Source organism: Silurus meridionalis, chromosome 25 (genome assembly GCF_014805685.1).
Source record: "Silurus meridionalis isolate SWU-2019-XX chromosome 25, ASM1480568v1, whole genome shotgun sequence".
Lineage (NCBI taxonomy): Eukaryota > Metazoa > Chordata > Actinopteri > Siluriformes > Siluridae > Silurus > Silurus meridionalis.
Window position 1 is genome coordinate 15175001 of NC_060908.1, and position 19283 is coordinate 15194283.

The 19283-nt window shown below is 34.2% G+C and overlaps 1 protein-coding gene and 1 long non-coding RNA gene across 17 annotated transcripts in view; both read left to right on the forward strand.

Moving 5' to 3' along the window:
* Positions 1–19143, forward strand: part of LOC124379221 — a 23396-nt gene extending 4253 nt beyond the window's left edge. The window contains exons 6-25 of one of the 16 annotated variants that reach the window (XM_046839406.1): positions 1–158; positions 508–574; positions 912–1007; positions 1840–2052; positions 2136–2329; positions 2686–2796; positions 2856–2880; positions 3149–3208; positions 11057–11113; positions 13601–13813; positions 13900–14093; positions 14432–14498; positions 14895–15011; positions 15449–15462; positions 16060–16096; positions 16514–16717; positions 16814–17007; positions 17413–17476; positions 17667–17864; positions 18128–19143. The exon at positions 1–158 is cut by the window's left edge and continues 36 nt beyond it. In XM_046839406.1, coding sequence (XP_046695362.1) covers positions 1–158; positions 508–574; positions 912–1007; positions 1840–2052; positions 2136–2329; positions 2686–2796; positions 2856–2880; positions 3149–3208; positions 11057–11113; positions 13601–13813; positions 13900–14093; positions 14432–14498; positions 14895–15011; positions 15449–15462; positions 16060–16096; positions 16514–16717; positions 16814–17007; positions 17413–17476; positions 17667–17864; positions 18128–18498 — 2654 coding nt within the window. In that variant the 3' untranslated portion in view covers positions 18499–19143. Of the gene's footprint in view, positions 159–507; positions 575–911; positions 1008–1839; positions 2053–2135; positions 2330–2685; positions 2797–2855; positions 2881–3148; positions 3209–6241; positions 6356–6807; positions 6850–7379; positions 7391–7555; positions 7593–9817; positions 10031–10109; positions 10304–10617; positions 10754–11029; positions 11114–13600; positions 13814–13899; positions 14094–14431; positions 14499–14894; positions 15012–15448; positions 15463–16059; positions 16097–16513; positions 16718–16813; positions 17008–17412; positions 17477–17666; positions 17865–18127 lie in introns of those variants that run through there. The other 15 variants (XM_046839409.1, XM_046839408.1, XM_046839410.1 and 12 more) reach the window with 15 other exon arrangements.
* Positions 3282–4035, forward strand: LOC124379290. The gene is made up of 2 exons (XR_006924397.1): positions 3282–3675; positions 3952–4035. It is a non-coding gene; the product is annotated as an uncharacterized LOC124379290 (long non-coding RNA).
* Positions 19144–19283: the final 140 nt, after the last annotated feature.

Here is a 19283-nt window from a genome sequence, read left to right on the forward strand (position 1 = left end):
CCTTTGATCCAGAGTTTACTGTACCAGGCAGCGTCAGAGTTGGGAACAGAGAGAATACGATTGTGGTTCACTGTCTGTTTTATGAAGATGAAGGATTATTGAAATGTGGAAGGAATAAGGAATCATTAGACACAATTATAAATTACATTAAACCTCAGGTATGTGTTTTGTTTTTTTCAAGAGTTGTCACTTAAACAAACCTGTGTCCTTTTAATTAGAGATTTGGAAAATATCTCTCAGTTTAGATTGAGATGCTTCCTGTTTACTCCTGTCTACTTTCTTGAATAAGGAATTTCTGATCCCAAACTGACTTTAATGTATATTTGGTTTGAAAGAGTTTTGTTTTTAGTTTCTCAGTGATCAGTCTGAAGGGAAACAGTTTTACAGTGAAATGTTCACAGCAAATTAAACTGAAACACAAGTTCAACATTTATTTATTAAACATTTTATTAAACATTTAATATAATTTAATTTACTGCTTTCTATTCTGTTATTTATATTTCACAGATATTTTGGAAAAACAAGTCCTCAGAGGGAACAGATGCTGATCAATCATCTAGTCTGTGGAAACACAGTGAGTCGTCTGCTCACCTCCACTACATTTACCTGTGTGATGATGATGAACAGTTTATTAACAGCACCTGTCAGTTTATATTATTAATTTACTTTATTCTTGTTCATAGAGTTACATTATTATTATTGTTACTGTCAGTTGTGAACAAATGCATAATAAAATAGTACACATTTATTTATAATAAGTTTGTATTAGTCTATAACCTCACTACACACATCTCTAACCTCATGAGCTCTGTGTGATTTCCTTACAGAGTAAATGTCAGACTTTGATCAAGTTGTTGTTCTACAGGTTAAAGTGAAACAGATTTGACAAAATGTTCTTGTTTTGTAATCAGATTCAGCATCTGCCAGTGAAAATGTCCACAGTGCTTCTTCATCATCAAGTCATCATCAAAACTATGACACTCATGGGCAGAATGGTGATTATCAAAGTACCACAACCGTTTTTCCATGTAGTAAATGTACATTTTTATACTGTATTTATTCTAGATTATAAACATCTTAATTGTGGTTACAGGTTTAAATAAATGTATGTTTTAAAAATGTTTGTAGTCACTAAAGTTATATAGTTATATAGTTAAATATGATATTTAATTGATATCTAACACAAATTATGTTTATTTTCTGTTATTTTTTGTACCGTTTCTCAGACAGGAGTAAGTCAGTTACATGAGAAAGTGCTGTAACAAGGGTGGAGTGGGTGGAGAAGAGTGATAGGAGTGATTTGTGATAGAAGAGTATCTGCAAGAGTGAAAGGGAAAGTTTATAGGACTGTGGTGAGACCTGAGATGTTGTTTGGTTTAGAGACAGTGGCATTGAGTAAAAGACAGGAGGTGGAGCTGGAGGTAGCAGAGCTGAAGATGTTGAGGTTTTCATTGGGAGTGATGACGATAGACAGGATTAGAAATGAGTTTATTAGAGGGACAGCGCATGTAGGACGTTTTGGAGACAAGGTGAGGGAGGTGAGATGGTCTGGACATGTGCAGAGGAGGGACATGGGGTATATCAGTAGGAGAATGCTGAGGATGGAGACACCAGGAAGGAGGAAAAGAGAAAGACCAAGGAGGAGGTTTATGGATGTGGTGAGGGAAGACATGCAGGTAGTTGCGTTGGAAGAGGCAGATGTAGAGGACAGGGGGGTGTGGAGACAGATGATCTGCTGTGGCGACCCCAATAAAAAAAGCCGAAAGAAGAACAAGAAAAAGAAGAAGAAAAAGTTTTAATAAAAGCTATAATTATTTTCTATTTCTTTTTTTTTTACAGAAACTGAAACATTGAAGTGTTTCACTATACGACCTGGAAAAACACTCAATTCTGATGCTGCCTTGATCGAACTTCTTAAAAAGAAAATTCCAGCAGATCTGCAGGAGGTGGAAACTGTAGAGGAGTGTGATTTCATCCTGGTGTTCTGCCATGTTATTAGAGGACTTGAAATTGACTTTAATGCAGCACTGAAGAATCTTAATCAATATCCAGGTATTTAAAAAAAAAAAAAAGATTATATATATATATACTGAGTAAAGTATGTGGTGAGTAAATGCTTCATATGGTTTCTGCAGACACCAAACATGCTGTTCTGGTGATGCTCCATCACACCTTTGATCCAGAGTTTACTGTACCAGGCAGCGTCAGAGTTGGGAACAGAGAGAATACGATTGTGGTTCACTGTCTGTTTTATGAAGATGAAGGATTATTGAAATGTGGAAGGAATAAGGAATCATTAGACACAATTATAAATTACATTAAACCTCAGGTATGTGTTTGTTTTGTTTTTTTCAAGAGTTGTCACTTAAACAAACCTGTGTCCTTTTAATTAGAGATTTGGAAAATATCTCTCAGTTTAGATTGAGATGCTTCCTGTTTACTCCTGTCTACTTTCTTGAATAAGGAATTTCTGAATGATCCCAAACTGACTTTAATGTATATTTGGTTTGAATGAGTTTTGTTTTTAGTTTCTCAGTGACCAGTCTGAAGGGAAACAGTTTTACAGTGAAATGTTCACAGCAAATTAAACTGAAACACAAGTTCAACATTTTTTTAATAAACATTTTAATTTAATTTAATTGAATTTAATTAACTGTTTTCTATTCTGTTATTTCTATTTCACAGATTTTTCAGAAAAACAAGTCCTCAGAGGGAACAGATGCTGATCAATCGTCTAGTCTGTGGAAACACAGTGAGTCGTCTGCTCACCTCCACTACATTTACCTGTGTGATGATGTGTGTGATGACCTGTGTGATGACCTGTGTGATGACCTGTGTGATACCTGTGTGATGATGATGAACAGTTTATTAACAGCACCTGTCAGTTTATATTATTAATTTACTTTATTCTTGGTCATAGAGTTAAATTATTATTATTGTTACTGTCAGTTGTGAACAAATGCATAATAAAATAGTACACATTTATTTATAATAAGTTTGTATTAGTCTATAACTTCACTACACACATCTCTAACCTCATGAGCTCTGTGTGATTTCCTTACAGAGTAAATGTCAGACTTTGATCAAGTTGTTGTTCTACAGGTTAAAGTGAAACAGATTTGACAAAATGTTCTTGTTTTGTAATCAGATTCAGCATCTGCCAGTGAAAATGTCCACAGTGCTTCTTCATCATCACGTCATCATCAAAACTATTACACTCATGTGCAGAATGCTGATTATCAAAGTACCGCAACCGTTTTTCCATGTAGTAAATGTACATTTTTATACTGTATTTATTCTAGATTATAAACATCTTAATTGTGGTTACAGGTTTAAATAAATGTATGTTTTAAAAATGTTTGTAGTCACTATAGTTATATAGTTATATAGTTATATATGATGTTTAATTGATATCTAACACAAATTTTGTTTATTTTCTGTTCTTTTTTTATGTTGTTTTTAGTAGTAAACAATAGTTAGTAGAATAGTTACATTTGCCCAAGATTCAATTAATCGCAGAAAACTAGCAGCATTTTTACTTGTGGGGATTTTCAGAAAAATAGTTAGTATTTGCAGGAGGTACAAAAGAGACTGAGTGTGACATCATTGTAACTTTTGTGTCACGAGAAGGAACTGATATTAAAAGAGCAAAGACAGAGCCGGAAACTGTTTCAGGTATTTAGCAATATTTTCTAGCATCTGCTGCCACTCCTGCATGTCCTGAGTAGCGAATTGTTCTATATGAGTTTTTGTCGCATTGCCAAGTACAAACACCTAACGTCTTGTTCTAGTGAAGTGCAGTGTTCACAGAAGCGCAGTATTTCTCTGTCTGACTCAGATTATCAGTCCATGTCTATGTGTATAAGTGTTTGTCTCTCTGCCACCATTTACAGAGACACAATTTCTGTGGGTGGATTTTGCTGCTCTAAACTATCCTTTTTTGTCTCCCAGATGGTCCATCACAGAGCCCTGACAAACAGGAAAATGTGGAAAACAATGCAGAAGCTCACAAAAATGATCAGACGTTAATGGAAATAAAAAATCATGACGAGGAGAAACAACTTGAGAAGATGAAGGCTGAGCTCGAGAAACAAAAAGCTGAGTTAGCAGAAAAAAGCAAACAGCTAGAAGAGAAAGAGAGCTGTCTGAATAAAAGAGAGAGTGAGCTATTGTATTGGCACAGCCAGATTGAAGAGTACAAAAGTCAGAGAGATGAAACTCTGGGAAAGCTCAAAGCTGAGTTGGATAATACACAAAACAATTAAAAGAGAAAAAAAGGAACTGGACTCTGTGAGCAAAATGCTGGGGGAGAAAACAGAAGGGGTTGAAATAGGTACAAATAAACTGGATTTAATCTAGAAAAAGTCTAGAGATTAGAACCAAACTAACTACAAGTGTCTTTGAAATGTTTTCGCAGATTAAAGCTCAAATCTTTAAAGAATATACAGGAAATGCGATATAGCTTCAGAACTGTAGTTAGATTAAAAAGAAATAAAAGTATAAACGGTAGAAACGTTGCTGTTTGTTGGCTTAAACTTGTCGTACCTGCTGCCTGACTTCCCTGCTGTTCTTTTTTACTTGCTTGTTGAATGTGTAAGAAAAATTACAACTAGTATAACCATTATAACATTCTGTCAGTCACATAGATCTAGTGTAGAGCACATTTCTGATCTAAATAGAGAAAAGTGCAGGTGTGTGTGCGACTCAGAAGTGTGAAACTTGTGTGTGACAACTGACAGTTTATTTAGGTTCTGATATGAATAAAGGCAATTTTATCGTAACTTGGATGTAAAGTGAATTATCACTATAGCAAAGAAAATGCTGCATCTATGTGTATGTGATAAATAATTATTAAACTTTACTATTACTGCAAAACTGTACTTTGCAGATGAACTGTTTTCTTATACTTTCTGTTTACAGTGCACTTTGTTGAACATTCATTCAATGGAAGTCAGTGGATGTTCATGCTTGTATATGGTTTTTAAACAGACACGAGAATTTACATTTCTCTACAGTTACATATTGAAATAAAACATCTGGAACATTGTTTTCTACAGAAACTTTCAGAGCTTTCAGAAACACACAATGTGCTTGAAGAGGTTTATGTGAGAACTGTGAGAAGCAGCTCAGAATCGGAGGATTCAGCTTCACCCAAAGAGGAAAACACAGGGATTTCACAGAGATTAAAAAATCTATTTAACTGAAGAGAAATGATCAGAAACCAATGACAGAATTAATCTAATATTCAAAAATGTTGATGTTGAATAATATTTTTTTTTTCTGAAAAACATTGAATAATTATGCTGCAGTATTAATAAACAAAGAAAAAAAACAAGTTAATCACTAATTGATTGCGGTGAAACAGTCACACACCAGCATCACACAGAAATGCTTCTATTCTGAAATAAAAATAAATAAATATGAATTTATATGAATGTCCTTGTTGTAATGCACTTTATATTTTCTGTTATATTGTTATTCCCACTGACTTGTATGGCGGATAATCAAAGCACATAATCTATCTAGAGGTTTAAAACATAATAATATTCAGTCACATGAAAATCATCAATTCTACAGTATGTCTTTAGGCCCTGAATAACAATTATGATGCATCTGTTTCTTCTAAATGTTGTTTTACCTTTTGGAGGGAAAAAAAAGACTGTTGGTTTTTTTACTGTTTATTGAAGTTGATGAGACCCAATTGTCAGGACAGAGGACTTTGTGCTTTCTGGGGATAAATTCCTGAGGCTACAATAAATAAAAGTCTCAACTTGCTGAGTCATCATGCAGTTTATAACACTGACAAACTACACAGCAGGATACCACTGTTTAAACCAAGATCGTCCACAAGGGGGCAGAATATGAAAATGTATGTGGAAGAACATCTGCCGTAGAACTACACTGAAACAGCTCTAGCTGCTCTAACTAACTAAACAAACACATAAAACAGAGCTGCTGTGTGTGTACATGCTCTCAGTGTCACTTTTTATATTTATTCTGGTGACTGAAACTGATGTTGAGTTTATTTTATTAAACAGTGATGAACTGGAGCTTATGTGACATGGTGTATAATTCAGTCCACATTTCTGCATCCTCAATGCAGAACACCATCAGTGCTGAGAGGCGGGGCTTTACAATGACGAGGGGCGGAGCTTTATTATGATGAAGTGCAGAGTTCCATGATGGTGAGGGGCGTGGCTCTATGATGGTGAGGGGCGTGGCTCTATGATGATGAGGGTCGTGGCTCTCATTCGGTTGTCAGGAAGACTCAGCTCTTGCAGGGAAAGCGAAAGTGAAAGGAGGTTGAATTCTGGCATTTGCTTTAATGCGGCAATTTTTCTGAGAAGCAGCAAAGGTAGGAAGAAGCAAAACAAAGCTGTGTGAAATAATACACTTAAATATACCATGAAATCATGTTTTATTAAATACGTGACATAGAATTGTTAATTATCTGCATTTTATTATAACTGCATAGTTACATAATACAGTTACACTGAACATCTCTCTCTCTCTCTCTCTCTCTCTCGCTCTCTCTCTCCCTCTCTCATTCTCTCTCTCTCTCATTCTCTCTCTCTGTCTCACTCACTCTTCTCTCTCTCTCTCTCTCTCTCTCTCTCTGTCTCTCTCACTGTCTCTCTCTCTCTCTCTCTCTCTCATTCTCTCTCTCTCTCTCTCTCTCTCTCTTCTCTCTCTCTCTCTCTCTCTCTCTCTCTCTCTCTCTCTCTCTCTCTCTCTCTCTATTCTCTCTCCCTCTTTCTCTATTCTCTCTCTCTCTCTCTCTCTCTCTCTCTCTCTCTCTCTCTTTAGTCTGGACCTGCAAGGAATATATAAAGATGAGTATTTTCAGCTGTAAGTCTGAAAGCGTTATTCCTGAATAAATGTGCTAAAACCAGTGTTGCACAGTCTTCAGTATATTGCTTTTTAATACTTTTATATTTTGATTTGATTATTACATTTATTAGTTTTTTTCATAAGTACAGTATTATAAACATTGAAGTTAAATAAACTGTAAGTCTGTCACTTGTATCAGATAAAGTGTTTATAGTCTGCATTATTAATATACTGGATTACAGCAGTACAAACAGTCTTTTAAAATCTATAGTTTAAATTGACAGTAAAGAGGAAAATCCAGCTACTGACTTCAGCTATACTGTACTGTATGTCTTCTTAAACTGAAGCAGAATAACACAGGCAGGACTGTGTAATAAATAAAAACTTCTCAGGATTGTTTGGGAGAAACAGTTACACGGGCAGATCTTGTGTGTATCAGTGTTGATTTAGTTTTGTCAGTAAATGAGCGCCAGCTTGTGTGTAGAATGAAAAATGCGACAGAATCATAAACAAACATTTTACCATTTAATTTCTTTGTTTTTGTACAGATAAATTGGGGGTAAGTAAATGCTATATGTTGTTCTCTGATTTGATGTCTGACTTTGTTTAATTAAATGTTAGCATTCAGTCATTTACAATCAGTATTTTGAAAAACAACAACAACAACAACACAGCATTCAACCATTTACATAAACTGTTCACTTTCTATAATTCCCTTCCACAGAATGCCCTTCAATGGATTTCAGACAAGACAAAGCAAAGTGAGTATGGAGAATTGTGACAAATGAATATAAACAGTCTGGAACGGTGACAAACGCTGAGTAAATATACTGATGTTAAATGAATAAATACTCGATTCTGTAAATGAAATATATTCGGCTGTAGATTAGTCACTTACAGACTGAAACTGAGAGGTTTATATACACAGTCCTGGTCAGATTGTACATGATGCTACATGCTATTTCTAAAATGTTTCAGTTCAGAGTACATTCTTATAGAGTAAATCCTATTGAACCAGTCTGGACTAAACTGGACTGCAAGGTCAAAAATAAAATATCCAGTTGAATGTTTGGAGAAACGGTATTCATACTAAGGGAGGATAAAAATGAACCTCTGTACATTTCTATTAGGGATGCACCGAAATAAACATTTTTGGCCGAAACCGAAAACCGAAAAAGAGGAAAGCAAGTCTGAAAACCGAAAACCGAAACACCGAAAGAAATTATGCCAATTATTATTACCATTGCATTTATGTCTATGACTGTGTACTAACCTTACTAAAATCAATGCATTTCAATTGCATAAATTAATATTAAAGTTTTAAAGAATTAATCAATTACAAATTATGAAAATATTTATTTATAGCACATTGCAGCAATGCACAGGATAAAATAAATTAAAATTCAAACTTAAATGTTTAACTTAAATGCACTCATGTGTACATTAAATAATAATGTACAGGCCCTCTGGCCTGCTGAAAGGTTGTAAAATTAAGTATGTTCTTTCATAAAAACAAAGTACATTCAGAACAAGTGCAACTGCTTAAAGATACAACAATACAACACTATCACTGGGAAACTTCCTGCCTTTTCAAAAACCTCCACCACAGATGGAGTGCGCGTGCTCGGAGGGGTTTTGCTTTTCTGTGCCGCGTTCCTCTCATATTCAGCATAGCGATCGGGATGTTTGGATTTCAGGTGATAAATTAAACCCGACGTGAAGAAAGTCTTTGCAGACAAAATTTCGGCATTACATGTTTTGCAAATCACTATCCGTGGGTCTTTCTCAGATATACTGAAATACGTCCACACCGCAGACATGCTGTTTTAGACATGCACGTGCAGGCAGACTGTTTTGGCCGTGTTTTTTCGGTGATCAAAGTCTTTTGATCACCGAAAACCGAAAATGCACTTTTGGGCCATTTTCGGCCGAAAATTTTCGGTGGCCGAATATTCGGTGCATCTCTAATTTCTATACGTGTTTGGTCAAAAAATATCTTCCTACTGCCTCTCAAAACACATATAATATTAGCTGTTTCCAAACTTTTGACAGGAATTGTATTTCAATGCTTGTGTCTGCAACCAGTAAATAGACTACAGTCAGTGACTGAATATAAATTACATCTGGATTTTGGTTAGTTTTGGGTTTTAATCATTTAAAAATAAATTGAAGTTCTATATAAAGTAATAAGTTTGAGATCTCGGTAAATATGTAAATATGTTCACTACACTTTACTGATGAGTGATTTTAGTGAAATGTACAGTAGATGATAAATAGTATATTTGTCCTGTTGGTGAGGAAAATCAAAGTTTGTAGTTACCCAGTTTTGCAGTTGTTGACTTAACTTCTTAGGCTTCTTGGTCGCGTGAAGTAATCATTGTAATCATTGTCTTACCTGTGTGATCAGTCCAGAATCATTTTTATTCTTATAGTATAGTATTCTATTTATCCTCTTAGTCACATTTGTGTACATTTTCAGACTTGCTGTCTTTGTCCTGTGGCTTTGGCTATGACTGTGCAGTTGACTTTTTTGTTTATGAACTGTCACAAACGTAGAAATTTCACTTTCTATCATATTATTTTTTTTTATCGCAACAACAAATTCTGGTCCCTACACCTCCACAACAGGTGGTGAGACCTGAGATGTTGTTTGGTTTAGAGACAGTGGCATTGAGTAAAAGACAGGAGGTGGAGCTGGAGGTAGCAGAGCTGAAGATGTTGAGGTTTTTGTTGGGAGTGATGACGATGGACAGGATTAGAAATGAGTTTATTAGAGGGACAGCGCATTTAGGATGTTTTGGAGACAAGGTGAGGGAAGGAGGAAAAGAGGAAGACCAAGGAGGAGGTTTATGGATGTGGGTAAAGGAAGACATGCAGGTTGTTGGGTTGAAAAAAGCAGATGTATCCCCTAATGGGAGAAGCCGAAAGAAGAAGAAGAAGTTTTAATAAAAGCTATAATTCTTTTCTATTTCTTTTTTTTTTACAGAAACTGAAACATTGAAGTGTTTCACTATACGAACTGGAAAAACACTCAATTCTGATGCTGCCTTGATTGAACTTCTTAAAAAGAAAATTCCAGCAGATCTGCAGGAGGTGGAAACTGTAGAGGAGTGTGATTTCATCCTGGTGTTCTGCCCTGTTATTAGAGGACTTGAAATTGACTTTAATGCAGCACTGAAGAATCTTAATCAATATCCAGGTATTTGAAAAAATAAAAATAAGATAATATATACTGAGTAAAGTATGTGGTGAGTAAATGCTTCATATGGTTTCTGCAGACACCAAACGTGCTGTTCTGGTGATGCTCCATCACACCTTTGATCCAGAGTTTACTGTAACAGGCAGCGTCAGAGTTGTGAACAGAGAGAATACGATTGTGGTTCACTGTCTGTTTTATGAAGATGAAGGATTATTGAAATGTGGAAGGAATAAGGAATCATTAGACACAATTATAAATTACATTAAACCTCAGGTATGTGTTTATTTTGTATCATTTTAATTAGAGATTTGGAAAATATATTTTCGTTCAGATTGAGATTCCTGTTACTTCCTGTTTACTCGTCTACTTTCTTGAATAAGGAATTTCTGAATCATGTATATTAAATGACTTTAATGTATATATAGTTTGAAGGAGTTTTGTTTTTAGTTGCTCAGTGATCAGTTTAAAGAGACACTGTTTTACAGTAAATTGCAAATTGAACTGAAACACAAGTTTAACATTTATTTATTAAAATTTTTCATTCAATTTAATTAACTGCGTTCTATTCTGTTATTTATATTTCACAGATATTTTGGAAAAACAAGTCCTCAAAGGGAACAGATGCTGATCAATCGTCTAGTCTGTGGAAACACAGTGAGTCGTCTGCTCACCTCCACTACATTTACCTGTGTGATGATGATGAACAGTTTATTAACAGCACCTGTCAGTTTATATTATTAATTTACTTTATTCTTGGTCATAGAGTTACATTATTATTATTATTACTGTCAGTTGTGAACAAAAGCATAATAAAATAGTACACATTTATTTATTTATATATAATAAGTTTGTATTAGTCTATAACTTCACTACACACATCTCTAACCTCATGAGCTCTGTGTGATTTCCTTACAGAGTAAATGTCAGACTTTGATCAAGTTGTTGTTCTACATGTTAAAGTGAAACAGATTTGACAAAATGTTCTTGTTTTGTAATCAGATTCAGCATCTGCCAGTCAAAATGTCCACAGTGCTTCTTCATCATCACGTCATCATCAAAACTATGACACTCATGGGCAGAATGGTGATTATCAAAGTACCACAACCGTTTTTCATGTAGTAAATGTACATTTTTATACTGTATTTATTCTAGATTATAAACATCTTAATTGTGGTTACAGGTTTAAATAAATGTATGTTTTAAAAATGTTTGTATTCACTATAGTTATATAGTTATATAGTTATATATGATATTTAATTGATATCTAACACAAATTTTGTTTATTTTCTGTTCTTTTTTGTACCGTTTCTCAGACAGGAGTAAGTCAGTTACATGAGAAAGTGCTGTAACACTGTTTCACTGCAGAAGGTTTATTTAGGTTAACTGTAATATACTTTTATAGAGCATTCTCGATTCTGTAAATGAAATATATTTGGCTGTAGATTAGTCACTTACAGACTGAAACTGAAGGGTTTATATACACAGTCCTGGTCAGATTGTACTTGATGCTACATGCTATTTCTAAAATGTTTTAGTTCAGAGTACATTCAAGTTACTTTAATTACATTGTGAAATTAAAGGTTTTAGAGGTCAAATTATTTCAAAGTAAGTAAATATTCTTAATTATAGTTTTACTTGATATCTATAAACTACAGGTCTTAGACTATAATAAATGTATACAGAGCCTGGCAAAGATTTGGAAACATCTAGTCTTTTATTGTTTTGAGAGACACATACATACATTTTCCTTGTCCTTGTATGCAACAAACTTGGTAAGAAGCAATAAAACACAAGAATTGAAAGCTATTGAAAGAAAGTTCTGTGGAAAGATGAGTCTAAATTGGACTCAGCCCAGTCACCAGCCCTAAATCCTACTAAACCAGTCTGGACTGAACTGGATTGCAAGGTCAAAAATAAATTATCCTTGATGATGAAGAAAATCTTTGGCAAGTTTAACAAGAGGCCTGACATTCAGTTGAATGTTTGGAGAAACATAGTATTCATACTAAGGGAGGATAAAGATGAACCTCTGTACATTTCTATACTTGTTTGGTGAAAAAAATCTTCCTACTGCCTCTCAAAACACATATAATATTAGCTGTTTCCAAACTTTTGACAGGAATTGTATTTCAATGCTTGTGTCTGTAACAAGTGAATGGACTACAATCAGTGACTGAATATAAATTACTTCTGGATTTTTGTACACAAGTTTTGGTATTAATCAGGTTAAAATAAATTGAAGTTATATTTAAGTAAGTAATAAGGTTGAGATCGCAGGTAAATAGGTAAATATGTTCACTACACTTTACTGATGAGTGATTTTAGTGAAATATACAGTAGATGATAAATAGTATATTTGTGCTGTTGGTGAGGAAAATTAAAGTTTGTAGTTACTCAGTTATGGAGTTGTTGACTATAAGAAGTAATCATTGTCTCACCTGTGTGATCAGTCTAGAATCATTTTTATTCTTATAATATAGTATTCTTTCCATTCTCTTAGTCACATTTGTGTACAATTTCAGACTTTCTGTATTTGTCCTGTTTGGCTATGACTTCTGTCTGCCACTTTGCAGTTGACTTTCTTGTTTATGAACTGTCACAAACTTAGAAATTTTACTTTCTATCATATATATATATATATATATATATATATATATATATATATATATATATATATATATATATATATATATATATATATATATATATTTTATCTCAACAACAAATTCTGGTTCCTACACCTTCACAACAATACATTTTGTTGAACCTGACTTCAGACACTTATCATGTGTTTGTTTATTAAAAACTATTATAAAAGTCAGTAGGAGTAAGACAGAGTACATGTGTGTGAATGAGAGGGGGGGCAGTGGAGGGGTGCGGTTGCAGGGAGAAGAGGTAGAGAAGGTGGAGAAGTTCAGGTACCTGGGGGTCAACAGTGCAGAGTAATGGAGAGTGTGTTAGAGAAGTGAAGAAAAGAGTCCAGGCAGGGTGGAGTGGGTGGAGAAGAGTGATAGCAGAAGTGATTTGTGATAGAAGAGTATCTGTGAAAGTGAAAGGGAAAGTTTATAGGACTGTGGTGAGACCTGAGATGTTGTATGGATTAGAGACAGTGGCATTGAGTAAAAGACAGGAGGTGGAGCTGGAGGTAGCAGAGCTGAAGATGTTGAGGTTTTCATTGGGAGTGACGATGATGGACAGGATTAGAAATTAGTTTATTAGTGGGACAGCGCATGTAGGACATTTTGGAGACAAGGTGAAGGAGGTGAGATTGAGATGGTTTGGACATGTGCAGAGGAGGGACATGGGGTATATCAGTAGGAGAATGCTGAGGATGGAGACACCAGGAAGGAGGAAAAGAGGAAGACCAAGGAGGAGGTTTATGGATGTGGTGAGGGAAGACATGCAGGTAGTTGCGTTGAAAGAGGCAGATGTAGAGGACAGGGGGGTGTGGAGACAGATGATCTGCTGTGGCGACCCCAATTAAAAAAGCCGAAAGAAGAACAAGAAAAAGAAGAAGAAATTTTTTTTATAAAAGCTATAATTATTTTCTATTTATTAATTTTTTTACAGAAACTGAAACATTGAAGTGTTTCACTATACGAACTGGAAAAACACTCAATTCTGATGCTGCCTTGATTGAACTTCTTAAAAAGAAAATTCCAGCAGATCTGCAGGAGGTGGACACTGTAGAGGAGTGTGATTTCATCCTGGTGTTCTGCCCTGTTATTAGAGGACTTGAAATTGACTTTAATGCAGCACTGAAGAATCTTAATCAATATCCAGGTATTTAAAAAAAAAAAAAAGATTATTAAAGATATATATACTGAGTAATGTATGTGGTGAGTAAATGCTTCATATGGTTTCTACAGACACCAAACGTGCTGTTCTGGTGATGCTCCATCACACCTTTGATCCAGAGTTTGCAATAACAGGCAGCGTCAGAGCTGTGAACAGAGAGAATACGATTGTGGTTCACTGTCTGTTTTATGAAGATGAAGGATTATTGAAATGTGGAAGGAATAAGGAATCATTAGACACAATTATAAATTACATTAAACCTCAGGTATGTGGGGTTTTTTTCAAGAGTTGTCACATAAACTGTATCCTTTTAATTAGAGATTGGGAACATATATCTCAGTTTAGATTGAGGTGACTGTTACTTCCTGTTTACTCCTGTCTACTTTCTTGAATAAGGAATTTCTGATCCCAAACTGACTTTAATGTATATTTTGTTTGAAAGAGTTTTGTTTTTAGTTTCTCAGTGATCAGTCTGAAGGGAAACAGTTTTACAGTGAAATGTTCGCAGCAAATTAAACTGAAACACAAGTTCAACATTGATTTATTAAACATTTTAATTTAATTTAATTAACTGCGTTCTATTCTGTTATTTCTATTTCACAGATTTTTCAGAAAAACAAGTCCTCAGAGGGAACAGATGCTGATCAATCGTCTAGTCTGTGGAAACACAGTGAGTCGTCTGCTCACCTCCACTACATTTACCTGTGTGATGATGTGTGTGATGACCTGTGTGATGATGTGTGTGATGACCTGTGTGATACCTGTGTGATGATGATGAACAGTTTATTAACAGCACCTGTCAGTTTATATTATGAATTCACTTTATTCTTGTTCATAGAGTTAAATTATTATTATTATTACTGTCAGTTGTGAACAAATGCATAATAAAATAGTACACATTTATTTATAATAAGTTTGTATTAGTCTATAACCTCACTACACACATCTCTAACCTCATGAGCTCTGTGTGATTTCCTTACAGAGTAAATGTCAGACTTTGATCAAGTTGTTGTTCTACAGGTTAAAGTGAAACAGATTTGACAAAATGTTCTTGTTTTGTGATCAGATTCAGCATCTGCCAGTGAAAATGTCAACAGTGCTTCTTCATCATCACGTCAACATCAAAACAGTGCTTCTTCATCATCACGTCATCATCAAAAATATGACACTCATGGGCAGAATGGTGATTATCAAAGTACCATAACTATTTTTTCATGTAGTAAATGTACATTTTGATACTGTTTATATTCTAGATTATAAACATCTTAATTGTGGCTTCAGGGTCAAAATAAATGTATGTTTAATCAAATTCTTTTTTTTAAATGTTGTTTTTAGTAATAAAAAATAGTTAGTAGAATAGTAACATTTGCCCAAGATTCAACTGAAAGCAGAAAACTATCAGCATTCTCACTTGTGGGAATTTTCAGAAAAATAGTTGCTAATGCTGATAGTTTTCTGCTTTTAAATGAATCTTGGGCAAATGTATGTTTATAAATGTATATATTATACTATAATATATTACTTGTGTAGTCACTATAGGTATATAGTTAAATAGTTAAATATGATATTTAATTGATATCTAACACAAATTTTGTTTATTTTCTGTTCTTTTTTATACAGTTTCTCCCAAAGGGGTAAGTCAGTAACATGAGAAAATGCTGTAACACTGTTTCACTGCAGAAGGTTTACTTAGGTTAACTCTAATGTGATTTACAGAGCAAACACAGAACGCATAACATGAAGAAACACAACTGTAGACTCGATCTCTGGGACTCCATTTCCTGGTGGACCAATCAGTAGACCGAAGTAGAAATTGACTCTAATGATTGGTTTATCAGGATTGCAGGTCATATCCCCAAAAACTTAAGCTATTCGTTGGAAAAATATACTAGTTGAAGGCATTAGCTTATATTGTTAACAGGCATATTATGTTTTGTCATGAATAGGTTTTCGATCAAAACATATTCACAATTGGCTCAAACTATCACCAGTAATTTAAAAAAGCAAAAGTATCATTGATTTTCATAAAGGAAAGCTTATGATGGAAAATAATGTCAAGTTCAGATCAGAATTACCAACTGATTCTTAGATGTTTTGTCAGGTGGATTGTGCTAAAAGGATAAGATAAAAAAGATAAAACATTCTTCTTAAAACATTGCTCAAATTATTTATTGTTCATTTAAAATAAAGTGTTATTAAGCATTAAACTTTAGTTTTACACCATTTTACAGAAAGACCAGAAAAAAAAGCAAAAGAAATCGCATGCTGGTGAGTAATGAGGGGCTAAAAAGATGACAATTCTTTATTTTCTATGTTCCAATATTATTATGTTATTTAATTGTGCTATTGTTATTTATTATTGTACTTTATCTGACTTGACCAGTGAAATACTGTACTGTACTGTACAGTACTGTACAGTTAATTCTTAACAGGACCAAAGTAGTGCTGCACAGTACATAACAACACTAATGCCCTTAGTATTTGATTGGGCACATGCATGTAAAATAATCAGGTATTTTTAATACTTTTGATTGTGTGTTGTAGTGTTTTGTAATAGTGGCATCAGAAAGGAATGTTAAATAGGTTTTCAGACTAACCACAAAATTTACTCGACGTAATTCAAATGAAATGTTTAAAGAGAAATAACTAATCAAAGTTTTGCTGTATGTATTATTTTATTCACAGAAAAAACACTGAAGTATTTTATTTTAGAAGCTGGAAAAACACTCAATGCTCAAGAGATGTTCATGTCCAAGCTTAAACTTCAAATTCCACTGCAAGAGGTGTGTACAGCACACGAGTGTGATATGATCCTGGCTTTCTGCCCGGTTGTGTCACGAGCTGGAACCGACATTGAAGCAGCACAAAAGAAAATTAACGATAAATCAGGTACTCCAAATAATAATGTTTAATAATATGTGATTGTGTATACTGAATAATGTCATGAGAATTGTTCTAAGAAAACGTCTCATTTGTTTTCCAAAGCCGACAAACCTGCATTTCTCATCGTGCTCCATTACACGTTTGATTCAGAGGGTCCTGTACCAGAAAGCAGCAGGATTGTAAACAGAAAGAACACGATTACATTCGACTGCCTGTTTTATGAAAATCATGGATTTCTTCAGTGTCATAAAAATCATTCATCATTTTCCAGAATTATACAAGCCATACAATCTCAGGTACTCGTTTAACCATTTTATTTTTTGAGGATTTACAGTGAAAAAACTGCATGATTTTAATTATCTATGTAATGGACATCTGTTTTGATTTAGTTTTCTTTTAAATGTAAATATAATATGCATATTTATATTAATAGAGATTATAATACCTGTCTATTAGTCTAATCAAGTCTTCTAATCAAGGTTTGAGTGTAGATTCACTGTAATTTGAAAGACATTGAGTTCATAAATCACATTAATGGTCATTATGCAATATTGGAGCTTGATTTTACAGTTTTAATCTGATTTACACACACACACACACACACACACACACACACACACACACACACACACACACACACACACACGCACACACACACACACACACACATCTGCAGTGAATTAAAGTGTTTCCTTCCACAGTTTAACGTAAAACTGATGACAGAGGAAAATATGGAAATTGATGGACCTGCTCATGTAGAGTCTCGTAAGTAGCAAAATATTGCAAAGAATTATGAAAATAAGCAGATTATGCCTAATAAAGATACAGAATAGGGCAATACTCAAATACATTTGAAAATAATGTGCCAAAAAAATTTAATTTTAAGTAAAAGATTTATTAAGTGATTCAGTATCCATTATATCCAATATTTGCAATGCATCTTTTTTTGTTTCAGATACAGCAAAGAAAATACACAAGTTTTTTGCTTATCAACAGCAAAACATAACTCAAGAAACTTTCATCGCTAAGCTTGAAAAATCAGGATACCTGAAGGAGGTGGAAACAGAGAATGAGTGTAACGTCATTGTAACTTTTATGTCACGTGAAGGAACTGATATTAAAAGAGCAAGGACAGACCCAGAAACTGTTTCAGGTATTTAGCAATATTCTCTAGCATCTGCTGCCACTCCTGCATGTCCTGAGTAGCGAATTGTTCTATATGAGTTATTGTCTCATTGCCTAACGTCTTGTTCTAGTGAAGTGCAGTGTTCACAGAAGCGCAGTATTTCTCTGTCTGACTCAGATTATCAGTCCATATCTGTGTGTATAAGTGTTTGTCTCTCTGCCACCATTTACAGAGACACAATTTCTGTGGGTGGATTTTGCTGCTCTAAACTATCCTTTTTTGTCTCCCAGATGGTCCATCACAGAGCCCTGACAAACAGGAAAATGTGGAAAACAATGCAGAAGCTCACAAAAATGATCAGACGTTAATGGAAATAAAAAATCATGACGAGGAGAAACAACTTGAGAAGGCTGAGCTCGAGAAACAAAAAGCTGAGTTAGCAGAAAAAAGCAAACAGCTAGAAGAGAAAGAGAGCTGTCTGAATAAAGAGAGAGTGAGCTATTGTATTGGCACAGCCAGATTGAAGAGTACAAAAGTCAGAGAGATGAAACTCTGGGAAAGCTCAAAGCTGAGTTGGATAATACACAAAACAATTAAAAGAGAAAAAAAAGGAACTGGACTCTGTGAGCAAAATGCTGGGGGAGAAAACAGAAGGGGTTGAAATAGGTACAAATAAACTGTATTTAATCTAGAAAAAGATTAGAGAAACAAACTAAATACAACAGTCTTTTAAATGTTTTATTAGAGCAGATTAAAGCTCAAATCTTTAAAGAATATACAGGAAATGCGATATAGCTTCAGAACTGTAGTTAGATTAAAAAGAAATAAAAGTATAAACGGTAGAAACGTTGCTGTTTGTTGGCTTGAACTTTTGTCGTACCTGCTGCCTGACTTCCCTGCTGTTCTTTTTTACTTGCTTGTTGAATGTGTAAGAAAAATTACAACTAGTATAACCATTATAACATTCTGTCAGTCACATAGATCTAGTGTAGAGCACATTTCTGATCTAAATAGAGAAAAGTGCAGGTGTGTGTGTGTGCGACTCAGAAGTGTGAAACTTGTGTGTGACAACTGACAGTTTATTTAGGTTCTGATATGAATATTATATAATGTAATATAATATAATATAATATAATATAATATAATATAATATAATATAATATAATATACACTCAAGTAGGAGAAATAAAGGCAATTTAATCGTAACTTGGATGTAAAGTGAATTGTCACTATAGCAAAAAAAAGCTGTATCTATGTGTGTGTGTGATAAATAATTATTAAACATTACTGCTACTGCAAAACTGTACTTTGCAGATGATTTGTGTTCTTATACTTTCTGTGTTTTTAAACTGAACATTCATTCAATGGAAGTCAGTGGATGTTTATCCTTGTATTTAGTTTTTAAACAGACATGAGAATCTACATTTCTCTACAGTTACATATTGA